This window comes from Plectropomus leopardus, unplaced genomic scaffold (assembly GCF_008729295.1).
Source record: "Plectropomus leopardus isolate mb unplaced genomic scaffold, YSFRI_Pleo_2.0 unplaced_scaffold39, whole genome shotgun sequence".
NCBI classification, from domain to species: Eukaryota; Metazoa; Chordata; class Actinopteri; order Perciformes; family Serranidae; genus Plectropomus; species Plectropomus leopardus.
Genome location: NW_024642682.1, coordinates 26,238 through 43,528, shown reverse-complemented (window position 1 = coordinate 43,528; position 17,291 = coordinate 26,238). Strand labels below are relative to the sequence as shown.

The 17,291-nt window shown below is 39.1% G+C and overlaps 1 protein-coding gene across 1 annotated transcript in view; it reads left to right on the top strand.

The window, feature by feature from the left end:
- LOC121938971 (sodium/calcium exchanger 2-like) overlaps positions 1–11,401 on the top strand; it is a 51,202-nt gene extending 39,801 nt beyond the window's left edge. The window contains 3 exon segments of the mRNA XM_042482124.1: positions 3,232–3,331; positions 5,404–5,679; positions 6,607–11,401. Of these exon segments, the coding sequence (XP_042338058.1) occupies positions 3,232–3,331; positions 5,404–5,679; positions 6,607–6,983 (753 nt within the window). The 3' untranslated portion in view covers positions 6,984–11,401.
- Positions 11,402–17,291: the final 5,890 nt, after the last annotated feature.

Sequence of the window (17,291 nt, the reverse complement as noted above, 5' to 3'; positions counted from 1 at the left end):
TTAAAAAGCTACACTCTGGGGGAACTGTCATGTTGTCCTTCTTTATGTACAGTCTTTTGGTCTACCCTGATAAAAGTTAACGGAGTTTTGAAAAGTCTGCACCAAGAGGGCGAAAAACCTTTCTTGAGATAAAGCATTGTTGTGTTATACATTGTGAATGATAATGGAAATTTTATCATGGATTCTTCAAAAATCATATTCTCTATAAAACAGATTGAACTGTGTTTTTCTGTCATGTTATATAATCCACCATTATGCTCTCTCACACCAGTGAACCAGGTCCAACCCCTCTCAGTGAGCAGGTCTAATATGGATTTGCATTATTGAAAATGCTTGAGTTGCCCTCGATGTAGCAGATAGCTGGAGGCATGCAGGATTCAGACTCTCATGGCGTGCACAGAGTGCTGTTCCGTGTGCCTCTCAGGCTTCCACGTGCTCCCCAGTGCATGGAAAGCAAAATCAGAGGAAGCAGACCGTGAGCAATCCAAATATTTGAAATGTGCATTGGGCACAGGTGTATTTTAAGCAAATAAAAGCAACCACTGTATAAGCGAACTGCCTGCCACTCCAAGCAATAAAACCAGTTTAGTTTACTGTGAGTGGCAACTCACAAAATGTTCAACGCACAAAACAATGTTATAATGCTAATCCATCTGTTTCATTTGCTCTTAAGAAAATTTAAACAATGGATGTGTTGCCCCATATGTGGTTAACTTTTTGTGAACTAAATCGTATGCTGTTTCAACTGAAGGAAGTATTGTTTTTACGCATCTGAGTTTGATTGAAATGCACAGAATTAATGATTCAAAAAAACATCACTGTAAAGGGCTGTCCACACCAAACACTATAACTATAATCATAACCGTCACATTAATGATGTGAGCATCCACACTGATGAGCCATAACTTTCTGTAAACAGCAGCAATTAAAGTTCTTGTTCTTGGTGTAGACGGCCCTTAACTTCTTTTGTCATCAGAACTCATGTTGTAATTGCAGCAGTGGTTGTTTCAAGTTTCAAAAGCCCAGAAATCATGAAAGAGGCTGATGGCTGGCTTCAGCAGGTTACAGATACATGAAACGTGTGTGTGTGTGTGTTCCTTTGGGAAACCACGGCCCTTATAAGCCCTCTTGTACTTAAACGCTTTCCCTAAATAACAGAAATTAATTAGGCAAACAAATCAAACATGCGCTCACTTTGATCTGTTCAGAAGCAGCAGCAGCAGCAGCAGCAGCAGCTGCAGCGTGGACTGTTTGAGGATTAATTACAGCAGGAGAGAAAGAAAAAACAAAACGAGCACCAAACAAACATTAACAAAAGAGATGAATGAGAGCCCGTCTCCTGTCATCAGGCCAAACACGGTCCCCTAAAATTCAATAATCTCATCCTCTATGTGATTAGAATTGACTCCCTGTGGACAGATATAATTGGCTCTGTCTCTTATAATTTGCAGGTAGTGAAAATGAACTGATGGAATAATGCAATTCTGTTTGATTGGCATTTACATTTAGTCAATGTGTTTGGACTGAGGAGCCGTGTTTGGTATTTAATGGTTTATTGTCTGCTTGTTTTTGCATTCTTTAGTTTAAAAAAAAAGAAAGTTTTAAGGTTTTTCTTTAGCTGTGACAGACTCAGTGCAGATGTGGACAAACACAGCACATCGGCACATACGTAGACTTTGAAGCAGTTTCAAGGTTTAGCTCGCCCAGTTTATTCCAACATGGCACCTCAGCGGTTGGAAAACAAACCCTCTGCAAGTTAATGGAAAATCAGCATGACTAGATAGAGGAGGTGTGTGTTATTCCAAGCTAGGCTAACTGACTGCAGGTTATATCTTAATATTTAACATACATATATGTCAGCGGCATTAATCTTGATCTTAATCTCTGCCAGAAAGTGAATAATAGATTCTACCAAAAGAGACAAATAAAAGCAGCATATCTCCACTTTTCCTACATTTCACATAATGCAACTCACTAAAATAATTCATTGGACCCCCCATACCTGTTAAACTGCCATGCCTTCTTTAAAGAACAAAACAAAACAAAAAAACTGTATTCCCAAAAGTCTAGTTTCTTCAGACTTTAGAGAGCTCCTTCCGGAGCCGCGTAAGATCATAGTGATCCCTTCCGAAGAAGGAGTAGCGCTTCTTTATATGTAAAGCTGGTGGAGGGCCCTTTAAAATATAATAAGAACCTGAGCAATAAGTGGTCAAAAGCCCTGTTATAATGCAAGGAATTATTATTAGTTATGGAATTAAATTGCATTTTTGAGAGGCTAAAGGTGCTTGAAAAGTTATGAAACTTCACACATCTGTCAGATAATGGTAAAAGTTTATACATAAAGTTAAAAGTGTATAAATTTATATATTCATGTTTTATATATTTGTGGCAAAATGGCTCAATGATAATAAATAGCCCTTATGAGACATTATGCAAAAATGCCCAAAACTGCAGTTCCTCTTACACCCACTTGAGGCTGACTCCAATACAGAGTCAATTCCCACTGACCCACATGCTAAAGTTCGGAAATAAACATGTTCACAGCCTGGTGCAAAAAAAATATTTTAGTCTCTATAGTTAATTTTAAAATTCATAGCAACTGTACAGGGGGTGAATTTTTTTATAACCGACCCAGGGCCACTTTAGTGACAGGCTGTCTGCAAAGTGTCGCTGCAGTCTGAGAGTCAGAACCACTCCTGACTCCAAAAAACCAACATGTTGACAGCTGCAACGCTGACCAGAGGCTTCAAAGCAGCAGTCCACAAACCAAAGTGACGTCCCGGGAGCTACATCCATTACCATGTGGACTCCAGAAGTGATACAAAAGTGATCAAAATTTGCAATATACCCAATATACCATCTTCAGCATTCTGCACTCTGAACAGCATCTGATGGTCACAAAAGTGCATGGTCACATCAACTGTAATCCTGCCAGTACTCCAAAATGTACTTAGGTTCAAGGGCCAGTTCATTGGTTCGTGCTTTAATTTTTGAATTATAATTTCAGTGTTTCTTAACTTCAACCTCAAGTCTTCTCAAGGTTTCTCATTTCGAACTTCATTCCCTCAAGTATCACCAGAATCAGATTAATGGTGTTTCAGATATGAAGTGCGATGGAGAGACGCAGCCCCCACACAGCTAACAAGCTCAGTCTCACCTGAGCAACTCCATCACCTGCCCTCGGCTGTAATTGGTTGCTAATGAACTGTGTGTTGTGCTTTTGATTGGCAGAGCACCGTTGACAAGCTCATTAAGAAGACCAACTTGGCGCTGGTGATCAGCACACACTCCTGGAGGGAGCAGTTTGTGGAGGCAGTCACTGTCAGTGCAGGTGCGCTCTGAATGTGTGTGTGTGGGGGGGGGGGTAAACAGTAAGCTATTTGTTTACTGGAGTAAACAAACAGCTGTCACATGAGACTGTGGCATCCTTTAATGATACACTCAGCCAAAACAACTGCTGTGAGTGTGATTCACGATTCACTGTCCTTCATGGACCCGAAAAACTGAAAACAATAACACCTGTAGCATTCTAAGGTGTAATCACGCTGTCTAATTACTGTTAGTGTTAAATACAGGTCTGGGCCTCATTGTCTGGACTTATAATAAATAAAATAAGCCTCCATTTATTTTGGAATGTCCTTCAAGATGGCCGATCTTCATCAATTTCTTCCACTAATGCTACAACCCCAATTACAGAAAACTTAGGATATTGTGTAGAGCATAAATAAAACAGTATGCAAACAGTTGCAATGATTTGCAAGTCTTTCTTGTCCTTTATTCATCTAAATACAGTCCAAATACAAGATATTTAATTTTCAAACTAAGGCCATCGGCATGGAGGTGTTAATTGCGATTAAGGGACATATGTAACGCATTTTTTGTTTTTTTTAAATCACATTAGACGCCGGCCAACATTCCTGTCTTTAACAGGCTGTACCGGGCTGAGTTTTAAAGGTAGAGTGATTATACTGGTGTAAATGAGTAATCCAGTCATACCAACCATGTCATGCTAACTTTGCTAAAGTTAAGCTACATTATGGCGATGAAAAAATCGCATGACCATTTCACAGGGGTCCCTTGACCACCCACCTCAAGCTATCTGAATGATGATGAGTTCAGTGTTGAGTCTCCCCTTTTACATACATGACCACTTTATGCTAGTCCCATGCAGTTCAATTTCTGGTAATAATTGCCTTGCCTTGTCAATATGACCTTCAAAACTGTTTTGAAATGCAAAGAAATAGAATTGAAAACGTGATTAAAAATGGGATTATCGCAATTATATATAAACATTTTGTGATTAATTGTGATTTGAAAACTAATCATCTGACAGCCCAAGTTAAAACTGATAAACTTTCGCATTTGATGCCCGCCTGCCTGTTCCAAAAAAGTTTGAACAGGAGCATGTTTACCACTATGTGCCATTACCTTTTTCTTTTCATAACACTCAGTGAGTGTTTAGGAACCGACAAATGTGTGACGCATTATGAGGCACAAAATACGCCAACGAAGACCTCGAATCATCTAATATCAAATATCAGTCAAGATTTGGAAAGAATTTCACTTTCAAAACTAAAACAATTAGTGTTCTCAGTTCCAAAAAGCTTACTGAGTGTTGTCAAAAGAAAAGGTGACGTCACGTCGTTAACATGCTCCTGTCACAACCTTTTTGAAACGTGAAGCAGGCATCAAAATTAGATGAAGTGTATATTTACAAAAAACAGTAAAGTTTATCAGTTTGAACATTAAATACCTTGTTTTTGATTTGCATTAAACTAATTATAGGCCAAAAAAGATTTGTATATCATTATATTCTGTTTTTCTTTATGTCCTATATTGTGTCTTGGGGTTTTACTCCCAACTCTGCTCACCTTATTGGTGAATGTTGTAGTTAATATTTACATTTTTAAAAGTCAACACAATAAAGCACTGTGTTCTGTGTAGTTAACAGCATTATTTCATTTAGTGTCACATATCTGAGCTCGTTGTCACATGGTGTGCACCTGTCCTCTGAGTCAATAATGCTCTTTACCTTCAGCCTGCCTTAAATTAATGTTTTGGGTCACAAATTGGGGAAATATTGAATGAGTGTAATGACAGTCATTGCATGTCCACAGATGGCTAGTGTTATATTCCAACTATATGTAGTTGGTGGGCATCAGGTTTTCAGTTCAAGGTAATCATCTAGTGGAAGTAACAGTTCACTGCACACGATAAATATTCCACTGTGGTGTGCAAGTGTTTGGACTTTAAAGTTTTCGTTAATATTTCAATGTCAGTATGTTTCTATAATGTACCTGAAACTTCTGGTAACAGCTATGTCAGTGTGTGCTGTAAATGTTCTTTTTACGTTTCTTAAAGCTGCTCCAACTCTAATCTTGTGGTGATGTTTTCTCTCTTCAGGTGATGGCGATGATGACGAGGAGGGTCGTGAGGAACGCCTTCCATCCTGTTACGACTATGTCATGCATTTCGTCACTGTCTTCTGGAAGGTTCTGTTTGCCTGCGTCCCTCCCACGGAGTACTGGAACGGCTGGGCCTGCTTCTTAGTCTCCATCAGCGTCATCGGCCTCCTCACCGCCATCATCGGAGATTTGGCGTCACACTTTGGCTGCACTGTGGGGCTCCGGGACACCGTGACCGCTGTGGTGTTTGTGGCATTGGGAACTTCTATTCCAGGTGCGTCAAAGTCCTCTTTCACTGTGTGAGCGGAACGTAACATGGGTGAGACATGTTGGAGCTGTCCAGACCACTAAACATTAGCAGAATGTTTATGTCCGAGTAATGACCACTTAAATGAATCCATAATTCCAATTTAAGCATTTAAAAGAATAAAATCACACCACAAATACAAGACTACTAGAACCTGTGGAGGACAACACTGCTGATCAAGAAATTCAAAGTCCATCCACTAAGGGTTTAAATGTTCATTTACATTAAGTTTCTCTGCTGAAATAACACTATTCCTCCATCTACTCTGAGCGAAATGAAGTGGATCACCATGTCAGCTCACCTGCCACGGTGTCTCCTGTGTAACCAGTTTCTTAAAGCTTTTCCTTTCACAGAAGCTAAGAACAGCTGGTCTAAAGCAAGTCAAGACTTTGGGTTCTTATTTTCCACCACAAGGACAATGATGGTGAATGTTAATAAAAGAGACTGATTCAAAGTGACAGAGAAAACATGGTGTTAGTTTTGTGTCTCTTTGTGGTAATTATGTGCCTCTTTGTTGTCAGTTTTAGTATCTTGCATTGTTTTGTGTCTCTTTTTGGGAGTTTTGCATTTCTTTGTGGAACTTTTAAGTTCCTTTGTTGTAATTTTAATCTCATTGTTTTGTGTGTCTTTGAGGCAGTCCAAAGAAGTCACCATGTTTACTGTAAGACTGTAGCCTGAAGGACCAATGAGTAATCCATCTATTGGCGCCTCTATTGGAGTCCACAAATGTTTTTGCTACGTACATTTTTTCATCTATCCTGACATGTCTGTGAGGCTCGACATGCAGCTCAAAAAGTACCTGCATGATATCCACCTCTTACAGTGCACCTCTGTTTGTGTGCATGTCTGTGAAGGTGCACGATTCATTCTCTCCATCCCTTTGTCTCATTTCAGACACCTTTGCAAGCAAAGTGGCTGCCATACAGGACCAGCATGCCGACGCATCTGTCGGTAATGTCACTGGTAGCAACGCCGTCAACGTGTTCCTCGGGATCGGGGTGGCGTGGTCAGTGGCCGCCATCTACTGGAGAATCAAAGGGAAGGAGTTCAAGGTGGACCCGGGGTCGTTGGCCTTCTCTGTGACGCTCTTCACCATCTTCGCTTTCATCTGCATGGGCGTGCTCCTGTTCAGACGCCGGCCCTCCATCGGCGGGGAGCTCGGCGGCCCCAAGGGGGCCCGCCTTGTGACCAGCCTGCTGTTCCTAGGCCTGTGGTTCCTCTACATCCTCTTCTCCAGCTTGGAGGCCTACTGCCACATCAACGGCTTTTAAAAAGGAGACGGAGAGAAGAATATTGCACACACACATCAGCACTCAGTCCATACAGTACACAGTCGACATGAAACATCTGATTGATAGGGCTCACTGCGGCCTGGAGGTGTCCTGGTCTTTGATGCAGGGATACTAAAACATACACACACACACACACACACACACACACACACTTCATGTACGCATGTGTAAGCTGATCATAACACACGCACAGTTACAGGCAGGCTGAAGGGCGAGAGGAAGTGTTAGTGAGGGGCGAGGAGTGTGAATACAAGATGAAAAGTTAGCAGAGAAAAAGAAGTTGTGTAAAAGAAAGAGATGTTGAAAATTTTAGAGGTGAAAAGAAGGTCAGGTGAGTTTGTGCTGGAGAGAAGGAGTTGTCCTGTAGGATCAGATGACAGAAACCTGTGCACACTGAACTAAATGTATCCATCTGAGCTGCATTGAAGGACCTTTGTTTCCCTCCCGCCTCTCCTCTGCATCACCTTCTTTACTGGTACAGCTTCACTGAGGAGGAGGAGGAGGGGCGCCGTGTGAAAACAGGAGTGAAATGTTTACAATAACAGTTTGTTTACTCCAGGAGGTTCTAATAAAGTGGGCGTTTACTACACTGTATAGATAAAGGCGGTTCTCCACACGCGCTGTAAATAGTAAAAACCAGTGCACTGTACATACAGAGTGTCGTGTTTTCAGTAGGCAGACGACGCCTACCGCTGAAGTTAGAGGTGGTGGGGATACGTAGCTACTACTGTTACATTACAGCGAAAAGAAAAGGAAATACAAGTTCTCTGCTTCATTGTTTTTAAATCCATACTTCCCCAGCATCCAGTCAGATATGTCTCTTAACAAGATGGTTTCCATAATTTTTCTGCATGTATAGCGAGATACGGAGCATCTTCCAACAATAAGTCATAGATATACTAAAGGGAATGATGAGAATCCACCTGTAAATGACATCATTTGTGCGTCAGCTGGTCCTCAATGTTAGATCATCCTGTGTGTGTAGGCAGACAGGATGGAGGAGGAGAGGCGTTTGGTCCGAGAGGAACAGAAAGGGACATTTTCCTCCTCAGAAGGACCAAATATGTTCCCTGACACACTCACTGTGTGGAGTGTGATCGAAACACATGCAGAAATTTTGTTCGAGGCTTTTCGCTTCTTTCAGATGGACTGAGATCTCAGCGCAGACACTGAGTGACAGTCTGTCATCACTGTGTCATTGTGGGTAGTGACAGACTAATCCTGTACTGTGGCATGTCCCCTGACAGACTAATCCTTTAGCTTTAGTGACAGACAAAAATGCATGGACAGTCAAACAACAGTGTTAGTTTACTTTCAAGAGTGAAGCCTCTAAAGCTGGTCGATTACAGCTCATTTACAAACATTCAGTCAGCAGCAGATTGATCAGGACGACAGATCCTGACCTACACTTTATTTAGGATGCAGGTTGCCTGTCAATACCACGCTGATGCTTCAAGATGGCACCCATATGATGCCTTAAAGAAAACTCTTAAAGTCTAGTATTCAAGCTTTCAGCTGTACAAAGCTGCACTTTATTTGATGTTGCTAAAACATACTGTGCTTTTTTATTTTTAGTCAACAAACTATAAGTGTGCAACTACTTAAGCTCCCACTGGCTCAGCTGATAAATGCTACGCTGGATCCAGGTGTCTTCTCCTGTGGGACAACCCAGTCACCAAAATAATGTTGCCGTTGTGCATTTAAGCCAAACACGGATACGTTACATTTGCAGGTTATTATGTGGCAGATATGTTCAACAGCGCTGTGGTTAACGTGTGGTTATTTCTAAGCACAAAACCCACTTAGTTATGGTAAGAAAAGATCGTGTTTAGGCTTAAAAGAACTGTTTTGGGGCTAAGAAGATTCTGGAAACACAGCAGTGACTTTCTAAGACGCGGCCAGTTTTGTAGTTTTGAACAGTTGTTAGCAGGGGTTTGTGGTTTGGCAGAAAAGTTAAATGTATGAAACGTGCAAATGTAATGTATTCGTGTTTTGCAGGAACGTACAATGCCACTATTTTCTTCTGGCAACTAGACTGTGTGGGAAGGGATTCTTTTAATTTGCCCACCCATCCTTGCTTAGAGCGCAGGACAAGTACCAGACAAGCTAAAAATGACCTTCTATTTTAATGGAAAGTCTGACAAGGTCTATCATCTATTGTTCTTCAGACTTTGTACAATCTGTAGGTCATAATAGAGAAAGGTAACAAAGGTAGCGAGATGTGATCAACAGCAGGTGATGCTTCGCTTTGCAGACAGCTGAGTGTCACGAAAGGTTTAAATCGACAGTTTCTATAGTCGTAGTAGCATATCATGGGCTGTTTTCAGTATAAATACATTAGGAAACACTGCCCTTTAAGGCATGTATGTGTTACTTGGTATTGCATGACAGATTTGGAACATACAGTAAAATGTTCACAAGCTACTGAAACTGCTGGCTGCTGGAGCACACAACTAGAGATGCGTAAACAAGTGAAAACTGAAGTGGCATTTCAGGATTATTAATTGAGATACATAAAGCAGAGACGTAATAGAAAATATCTCAGCAAATACAGCGAGCAACATCACAATAAAGTACTTAACTGTAAGCTAAGAGAAGAAGCATTGAGATTCCAGCGTCCTTTGATTCAGTCAGCATTTTTACTGCTGTAAAACTCACTGCCTAATATCAGTCACATTAAATATGTTGCTTTTTGTGCTGCTGGACAAACATTTCACCCATAAATGAAAAGTGCTATACAAGTGGAATTACACACGAAAATATTAGAAAGATTCGATTACCCTTATCTAACTATACTTTGTAAACTTTCTAAAACCGATTTTGTATCTTTTCCTTGCAGCTATAGCCAGGGTAGATTTTTTTGTACTTCTAAACAATGTTTAGAGTAGTATCAATATTTACAATTGGTAGTGTAGATGACATCGTTACAGAATTTAGTGGATAAGATTTTGATATATTTTCCACTGCGAGGAAGCTCCCCTTTGACAAACAGTGTAGTGTATCATAACCATAATTTACCGAGGTACGTTTGTGTCTGTGTTATGTATAAGATAATTTATTTAGATATTTATTTATTTACAAGAAGATTATTTATCTATGGATAAGCTGTGCCGCAGGTCCTTGAGGCGAACAGTTTGGAGTTTAGTTCAAGGGTTTCAATGTGCAATACAGAAAACACATTTCATTAGTAGATTTGACTAGAAGTCATTTCACATTTCTGCTCCAGTGTTCACTGTAACCATAGACTGTATATAAAGACGGACGACGGGCTCCCATTTACCCCCTCTATGCTTAATATTATACAGATACAGGTGCTGCCATCTTGCGCTGGTGAAGTCATTCGGTGCTAGAGTCTGCGCAGCAGTGATATCGGCATTGGGGGTGTTCCTGCCAAAACACCTGTCCGACCAATTGCGAGCAGTGTCACTGAATGCGAGTAGGGGTTGACAGATATTGGTTTTTCAGGGCTGATACCTAGTTTTTAGTTCAGCCTGTTTCCCATTCACTAACATAGAGGGGCGGGCTTTATGACCTATACTGCAGACAGACACAAGAGGGCGATCCAGCTTGAAAAGTGTCACTTTGAAGCAGCTGTCGTGTTGTCCATGTGTATATATACAGTCTATGGTTGTAACCATCCACCAACGTAAATTTCTTCATTCAGTTCTCTTGTAGGAGGAGTTTTGAGTGTAAGTAGCATGTTTACATGAAGAAACAGTGTGGAACATTGCCAGTATAATTGTCAATCTTGGGTCGTCATGAGCTAAAGACCGACTTTTTGTGGATGTCAGTGCTGGCTGTGGGGCCAAGATCACACACAAACACACACACACAAACACACACACACACACAGACACACACACAGGTCTGCTGTGTAATCTCTGACTGGGTGATCGGCACCAGCGGGTACAGGAAGTATTGTACCCAGCGTTGTCCCAGCAGGCGTGGCTCAGCGCCCAGAAAAAGAACTGTCTACAATGTCCGGACAATGTTCCATGTTTCCATGAACTTCTGTACTAACTGTCGGGCTGCGGCCATTGCTGTTCTGTAGCTAGATGTGATGCCTCCCCATCCAGCCTCTCCTCCTCACCCACCCCTCCCCCAGTGTGTGTCTGTGTCCCCCTCCGTGTCCCTCTACAGATGCATGATGAATCCCCGTGTTTGTGTGTTAGCAGCATGGTCTACTGTGATGGACGCCTATAGGCATATTTTACCCGTCGGGGTGATTCCCCACAGTTTGAATCCCAAACACCAGATGCTCTCTGTGAAATAAAGTGAGGAAGTGGCACACGCAGACACAACCACAACTCCATCCTGAAGAGAAGCACAGCCCCAATCCTGAAAAAGTCAGGACGATGTGTAAAACAAAACAGAATGCAGTGATTTGCAAATCCTTTTTTGACCTGTATACATTTGAATGCAGCACAGAGACAAGATATTTGATGTTAAAATATATAAACTTTGTTTTTTTTCTCATTCTGATTTTGATGCCTGCCTAAACATGTTCCGAAAAGTTGATACAGGAGCTTCAAAAGACTAGGAAAGATGTAAAATGCTAAAAAATACACCAGTTTTGAACCTTTCACAACTAAACAGGTTAACCTTATGAAACCTTGCTCAACATCAGTTTTCTTGTGCTGCATTCAGACACCTTTCACATGCTATGGTTTGATTTCTCTCATTAGCAACTTAGCCAAAAATCCTCCCTTAGTTAAAAACTAAGGGAGGATTATTAGATAACTAACCCCAAAAATAGGGGAAAAATCCAGATTACCATATTTATAATTGTAATAATTTTAGATTTAAATTTATGTTCCAAAAAATGTAATTAAATATATAAAATACATATATGGGTTTTTTTAAAGGTAATTTTCTTGTATGTTTTTTAGTTTTTCTTTTGCCTGGCTTTCAGGCATTTTTCTTTTACTTTTTTTTCCTTTTTTTTCTTCTACCTAGCCACATTTTCTAAACTGAAAATATAATGTCACACAGTTGTAAATGTGCCACTGTCCCAACTTTTTAGGAACATGTTGCAGTCATCAAATTCAGAATAAGTGTACATTTACAACAAAACAAAGTTTAACACTTTTAACGTTAAATATCTTGTCCTCAGACTGTATTAAATTGATATAAATTTAAAAATATTTGCAAATCAGTGCATTCTGTTTTTATTTAAATTTTACTCAGCATCCAAACTTTTTCAGAATCGGGGTTGTACACACACAGAGACAGCATTTATGGATTCAGTGTCTGTTTCTTTTGTTACCTTTTGAAGCTGTGAATAGAGAGCGCGCTCTGTTGTGTCCGGGCTCTGTCTGCAACGAGCAACACTCCGGGTCATCTTTTTGTTTGTTGGTGTACGATATTTCTGTCTGTGTTCGTGTCCCCACTCCTCTTCTCTCGTTTTCCCATTTGCTCCCTCCCAGGTCTTGCTCTTCAGTGTGTCTCTGTGAAGTTTTTTCCTGTGATGATGAAAATTTCTCTCTCTGCCTGAACCTTTGTAGGGAAATAATGACTGAGTTACTACAATATCATGTGATAGAAATAAACATTTATTCAATACTGTAATAAATTATTAACTTAAGATGATATTTAAGTGTTTTTTATGAAATGCGGAAAAAAAAGTCTTTGAAAAAAAAGATAACTTGTTTTTGAGAACATGGCATGAGGTGTAATGTGTTACTGAAAGACAATGAAGGTCTTAAATTAAGTGAAATTGACCTTATTTGAATATAGTTTATTTATTTTAAAGGCGTAATGTGTCTGAGTCATTTTTTGCAAGTTAAGCTCTAAAGTTGTGTATTTACCATTAAACACCTGGGATGACATTATTTTTCCTGTACTGCATCAGCGGCCTTTCATTTAGAAAAATGGTTTGATTTTTTAAAAAACACAGCAAAAAAAAAACAACAACCCCAAAACAAACATAAGAAACATCTTGGCATGAAATGAAAACTGCAAAAAAAAAAGGGTAACAGGTGACAAGGCAAGGCTATATATAATATTCTCTTAATTATATGTCGAAAAATTATGTTACTGAAAAAAAGAAAAAAATATACACATTTTAGCACTTTCTTCAGTTAATTTTCTTGGGGCTTTTTTCTTTCTTTATTTTTGTTTGGTTTTTACTTTTCTTTCTTTTTGTGCTTTTTGTTAGGCAATTTTCTTGTAATTCTTAACTGATTTCTTGCTTTTTGTGAGTCATTTATTGTTAAGTTGGACACAGGTCCAGTCAGTAATCCATCAGTTCACACAACCACACACACACACACACACACACACACACACACACACACACACACACACACATCGTGATCAGGACCCACAATGAGAACAATTTTCATGTCTGGGTATGTGTTCATGTGCCAGGGGATAAGCAAAAATACTTCTTTTTTTATTTACTCAAGAATATTTATTATTCTGTTACGCTGCAAAAGGCTGAATCAATAAGTCGATAGACAGAAAATCAACTGAGAACAATGTCACAGGAATAAAGAAAGAATAATCTCTGGTTTCTCAAATAAGCGTTGGTTTTCTCTTGGAGACTCCATTCAGCTTTTTGTGTTAATGTATAAATATTTTAGCATTCATTCCTCAGGCCACAGGCCCACACATGTCAATTCCTTTGGGCACCAGAGAGTCTGGCTGTACATATATTCATATTGAACTGTATTGAACTGAACTATACAATCATTTATGATTTTAACTTTAATGTGGGGGGACAGGTGCAGGTATTCATACTGACAGTCTGTATTCATGTGTTGACTGCCCTCCAGTGGTGATTTTTAACTTCGACATTTAATGGTGCAGGAATTAATACAGATTGATAACAAAGGGTACATTAGATGATCATTAGTCTCTCTTTCTTTAACAATTATTTCTTTTATTGAGTGAGCACGTTTTTAAAAGCAGTACATTTTTTTGTCAGTATGTTACATAAACCTTGTTTATGTAACATACTATCGATATCAAATTACTATACAATTACTATATCAAATTTACTATACCATATCAAATTTTTGACCTAATTATGTTTTTAGTGTACTATGCACAAATACACTGCAGTCATATACAGTTGTCATCACATGAGATATTGTATCCCCACCCAAACAACTTTATATATAGGCAATCATTATTCTCATTGAAGAATTTGTTGGTGTTTCCAGCAGTGGAATGTAAATAAGTACATTTACTCAAGTGCTGTTCTTAAGTACAATTTAGAAGTTCTTTTACTTTGCTTTTTTGTTTATGCAACTTTATACTTCTGCTTCACTACATTTAGGGAGCCAGCGCTTTAGTTCCTTTGCAGATTCAAATTATTAAAAAAAAATATAAATTAATTAATACATTAAGATGTATTATAACCGATTGAGCTACCCAGCAAAGTATAAAAACTATATTAAGTAACCACTTTTATAAGCTGCAAGTGAAAGTGATGTACACATAAATGCATTTATCTATAATTAAAATCCAATAATGTAAAAGGTATTATTCTGAAATGGGTCATCCCCCTACATTATTACTTCGGGTACTCCTAAGTGTATTCTTATACTGATCAGAGATGCGCCACCTGGAAAGGCAAACCAGGCAAATATGGATGAATTTTGGATACTATATACGATAAATTCTGTTTTCACAGTTTCTGGCTATGATGTAATGTTAATTTTGGCGGTAAACATACCTTTGAAACTCTCCCACGGCTTTGGAAGTCGTATTTGTATGACCCTTCCCTAAACCAAAAATAAAAAACATGAGTCCCTCCCCAGTTCTTAAATCCCACCCAACCTCCCAAGCAGTCCCTAGGGTTTTAAATGCAGGGCTTTTACTTGCACATTATTTTTGACAAAGTTGTGTGTCTATTTTTTACTTAGTAAAAGGTCTGATAACGTTTTCCACCCTGGTGTATTTCAATATGTGACATTTGAAAATAATTTCTGTTCATTAATTTTTCGTTTGCGCCAGGTCGCTCGCCCTATTTTGAAAATATTCACCGGAAGTGCGCCATTGGCGTCACAGTGCGCAGATGCGGAATTGACGCGGTAAGGTCGTTTCTGGTTTCTGGTGGTTAACCCGGTCAATGTGGACGGACGACTCGTTAATGTCCATGAAAGTGGGTTTTTAGCGAGTTAATTCTACATTTAACAATCTTTAGAAGGTTCAAAGCCACCTCGGGTTTCTGTTTGAGGCGGATTATTTCACCTCCGCGCGGAGCTGAATCAGAAATCACCGGAACCGCGGGAGCAGGTAAGATTAGCTAACGCGTGCAGTCGCCATTGTTTATCAGCAGGCGCAGAACCAGGCCTTTGGCTAATAGAGGGATAATAAACCACTTAAAAACATAACTCAAACACGTATTTTGTATTTGATTTGAATATCTATCTATGAGAAGGTTTGCCTTTACTAAATTGCCATTCAGTGAAGGTTTAGAGAGCTAGAGTTGACGCGGCTCCATGATCCTGTTAGCCGCAGGTAACGTTAAGCTAACGTTATGAGCCGATCCGCGCTTATCTTTCAATGTAAGTGGACATTTTTGTGTCCTCAGCTGATATCAAATACCAATCAGTAGTCGACACGGTGATATCGAACGTTCACAGATTTCTGATTGAGTCTTCAGTAAAGTAATAATTAACCCAGTGCCGTTACTCTGCATTTTCTAACGTGTACTTAACGTCGGTTATTCAAATAACAAACACCAATCGTTTCTGTAACTTGAGCTAAAACAGCTGATTTGTGTCCTATACATGGCGAACATCCCGCGATCATAGATTTGATATAAAGATATATACCGTTTGTGGTCGTGATTGATCTCCGTTTAAAGAGATACTTTAGCCACGTTTGGCGCGCTAACAGGCGGTGGGACCAATGTGGCGCTGTTGCACCTGCTGAGTTTATTAAGGAGATGTTCTCAAGCCAGAGTTGGAAATCATCATGCTTTATCGCATATAGAAATAATCATTAAATACATTTTTATGCTTTGATGGCTGTGGGATCAAAAATTGCAGTCTGAATGGTTTTCGATGACGCATTTTTTTCTATTTAACAGCATAAATATAACATTTTTTTACACTGTGTATTTAAGACTGATTGTAGGAGCTGGAAATTGCAAGATCAAACAAAAATGCACAATTTTCCCCAAATTTATGCCATATGCATGAACACAGCCAGAATTATCAAAAATGAATGAAAGAGTGAAAAGCACTTAAAATGCGCCAAACAGTCCCTGAGAGTTAATGGCAATACTACATAACATATCATGTTATTTTTAGTTTCTTTTTTTGCAGTTTTGTGACATGCTAAGTATTGCAATAACATATATTGTGATGTATTACCATTTTCGACGTATTACCGATTTCGAAGTTATGTTCTCAAAATAAAAATTAGTCAACATCTGTTTTATCTAATTCGATAAAGTTTTCATGTCTGTTGATCTCACTTCAGTCATTTTTCTTGCAGCAAAATTAATCTAGTTAACTGAACGACCATTGATTTTAGTATTCTATAAGGCCACCAAGGTCTGATTTGTATTTGCAAATAATGATTTGCATAATCAAAAAGATATATATTGCTGTCTGTGCCAGGCAAAAGATTGCATTTCTGTGCTGTATCAATTGTTTCCCCCATACCTAGTTCAGGTCCTCCTCCCATAGGAGTCCTCCAAAATCTCTACCAGCTCTAGAGATGACAATGTGTTGCTGACACCAAGCTAGTGTCACAGAAATCATTTTACCCCCACAGGGACTAATAAGACTGGGAAAGAGAGTACTCTATTAATCCCACTGGGAAATTGTGCTGCTACAGCAGTTTAGAGCAAAAAACAAAATCAAAAATAATCTGTAAAAGAACTGTACAATACTAATCATCAACAGTTTAAATACATGATCATTTTTATTGTACATATTGACATGTGTAATGATGTGTTATGGTAGAAAGGCAAAGCCCAGTGAGGTGGACATAGTGCAAAATTAAATGCAGGTAAACTAAAGTTGCATTACACTCAAGGATCAGTAAAATGTAAAACCAACAGCAAAAGGTATGTTTATGTGAATCAATCATAATGATGAAAAAAAGGATGAAAAATGTTTATTAGGTGGCAGAGTCCTGTTGTCTTAAAAGTTGGGCTACAATTGGACATTTTTGTAGTTGATAAGATTATTATCAGATCTATAAGATGTGTGAAAATAGTACAGACTTTCAGATTTTCTGCAATTTCACTGTATTTATTAATGGACTCTTTTGTTTTTAGCTCTAGTTTATGCACATTTTTCTTTTTTTCCCCCCAAACAGGCA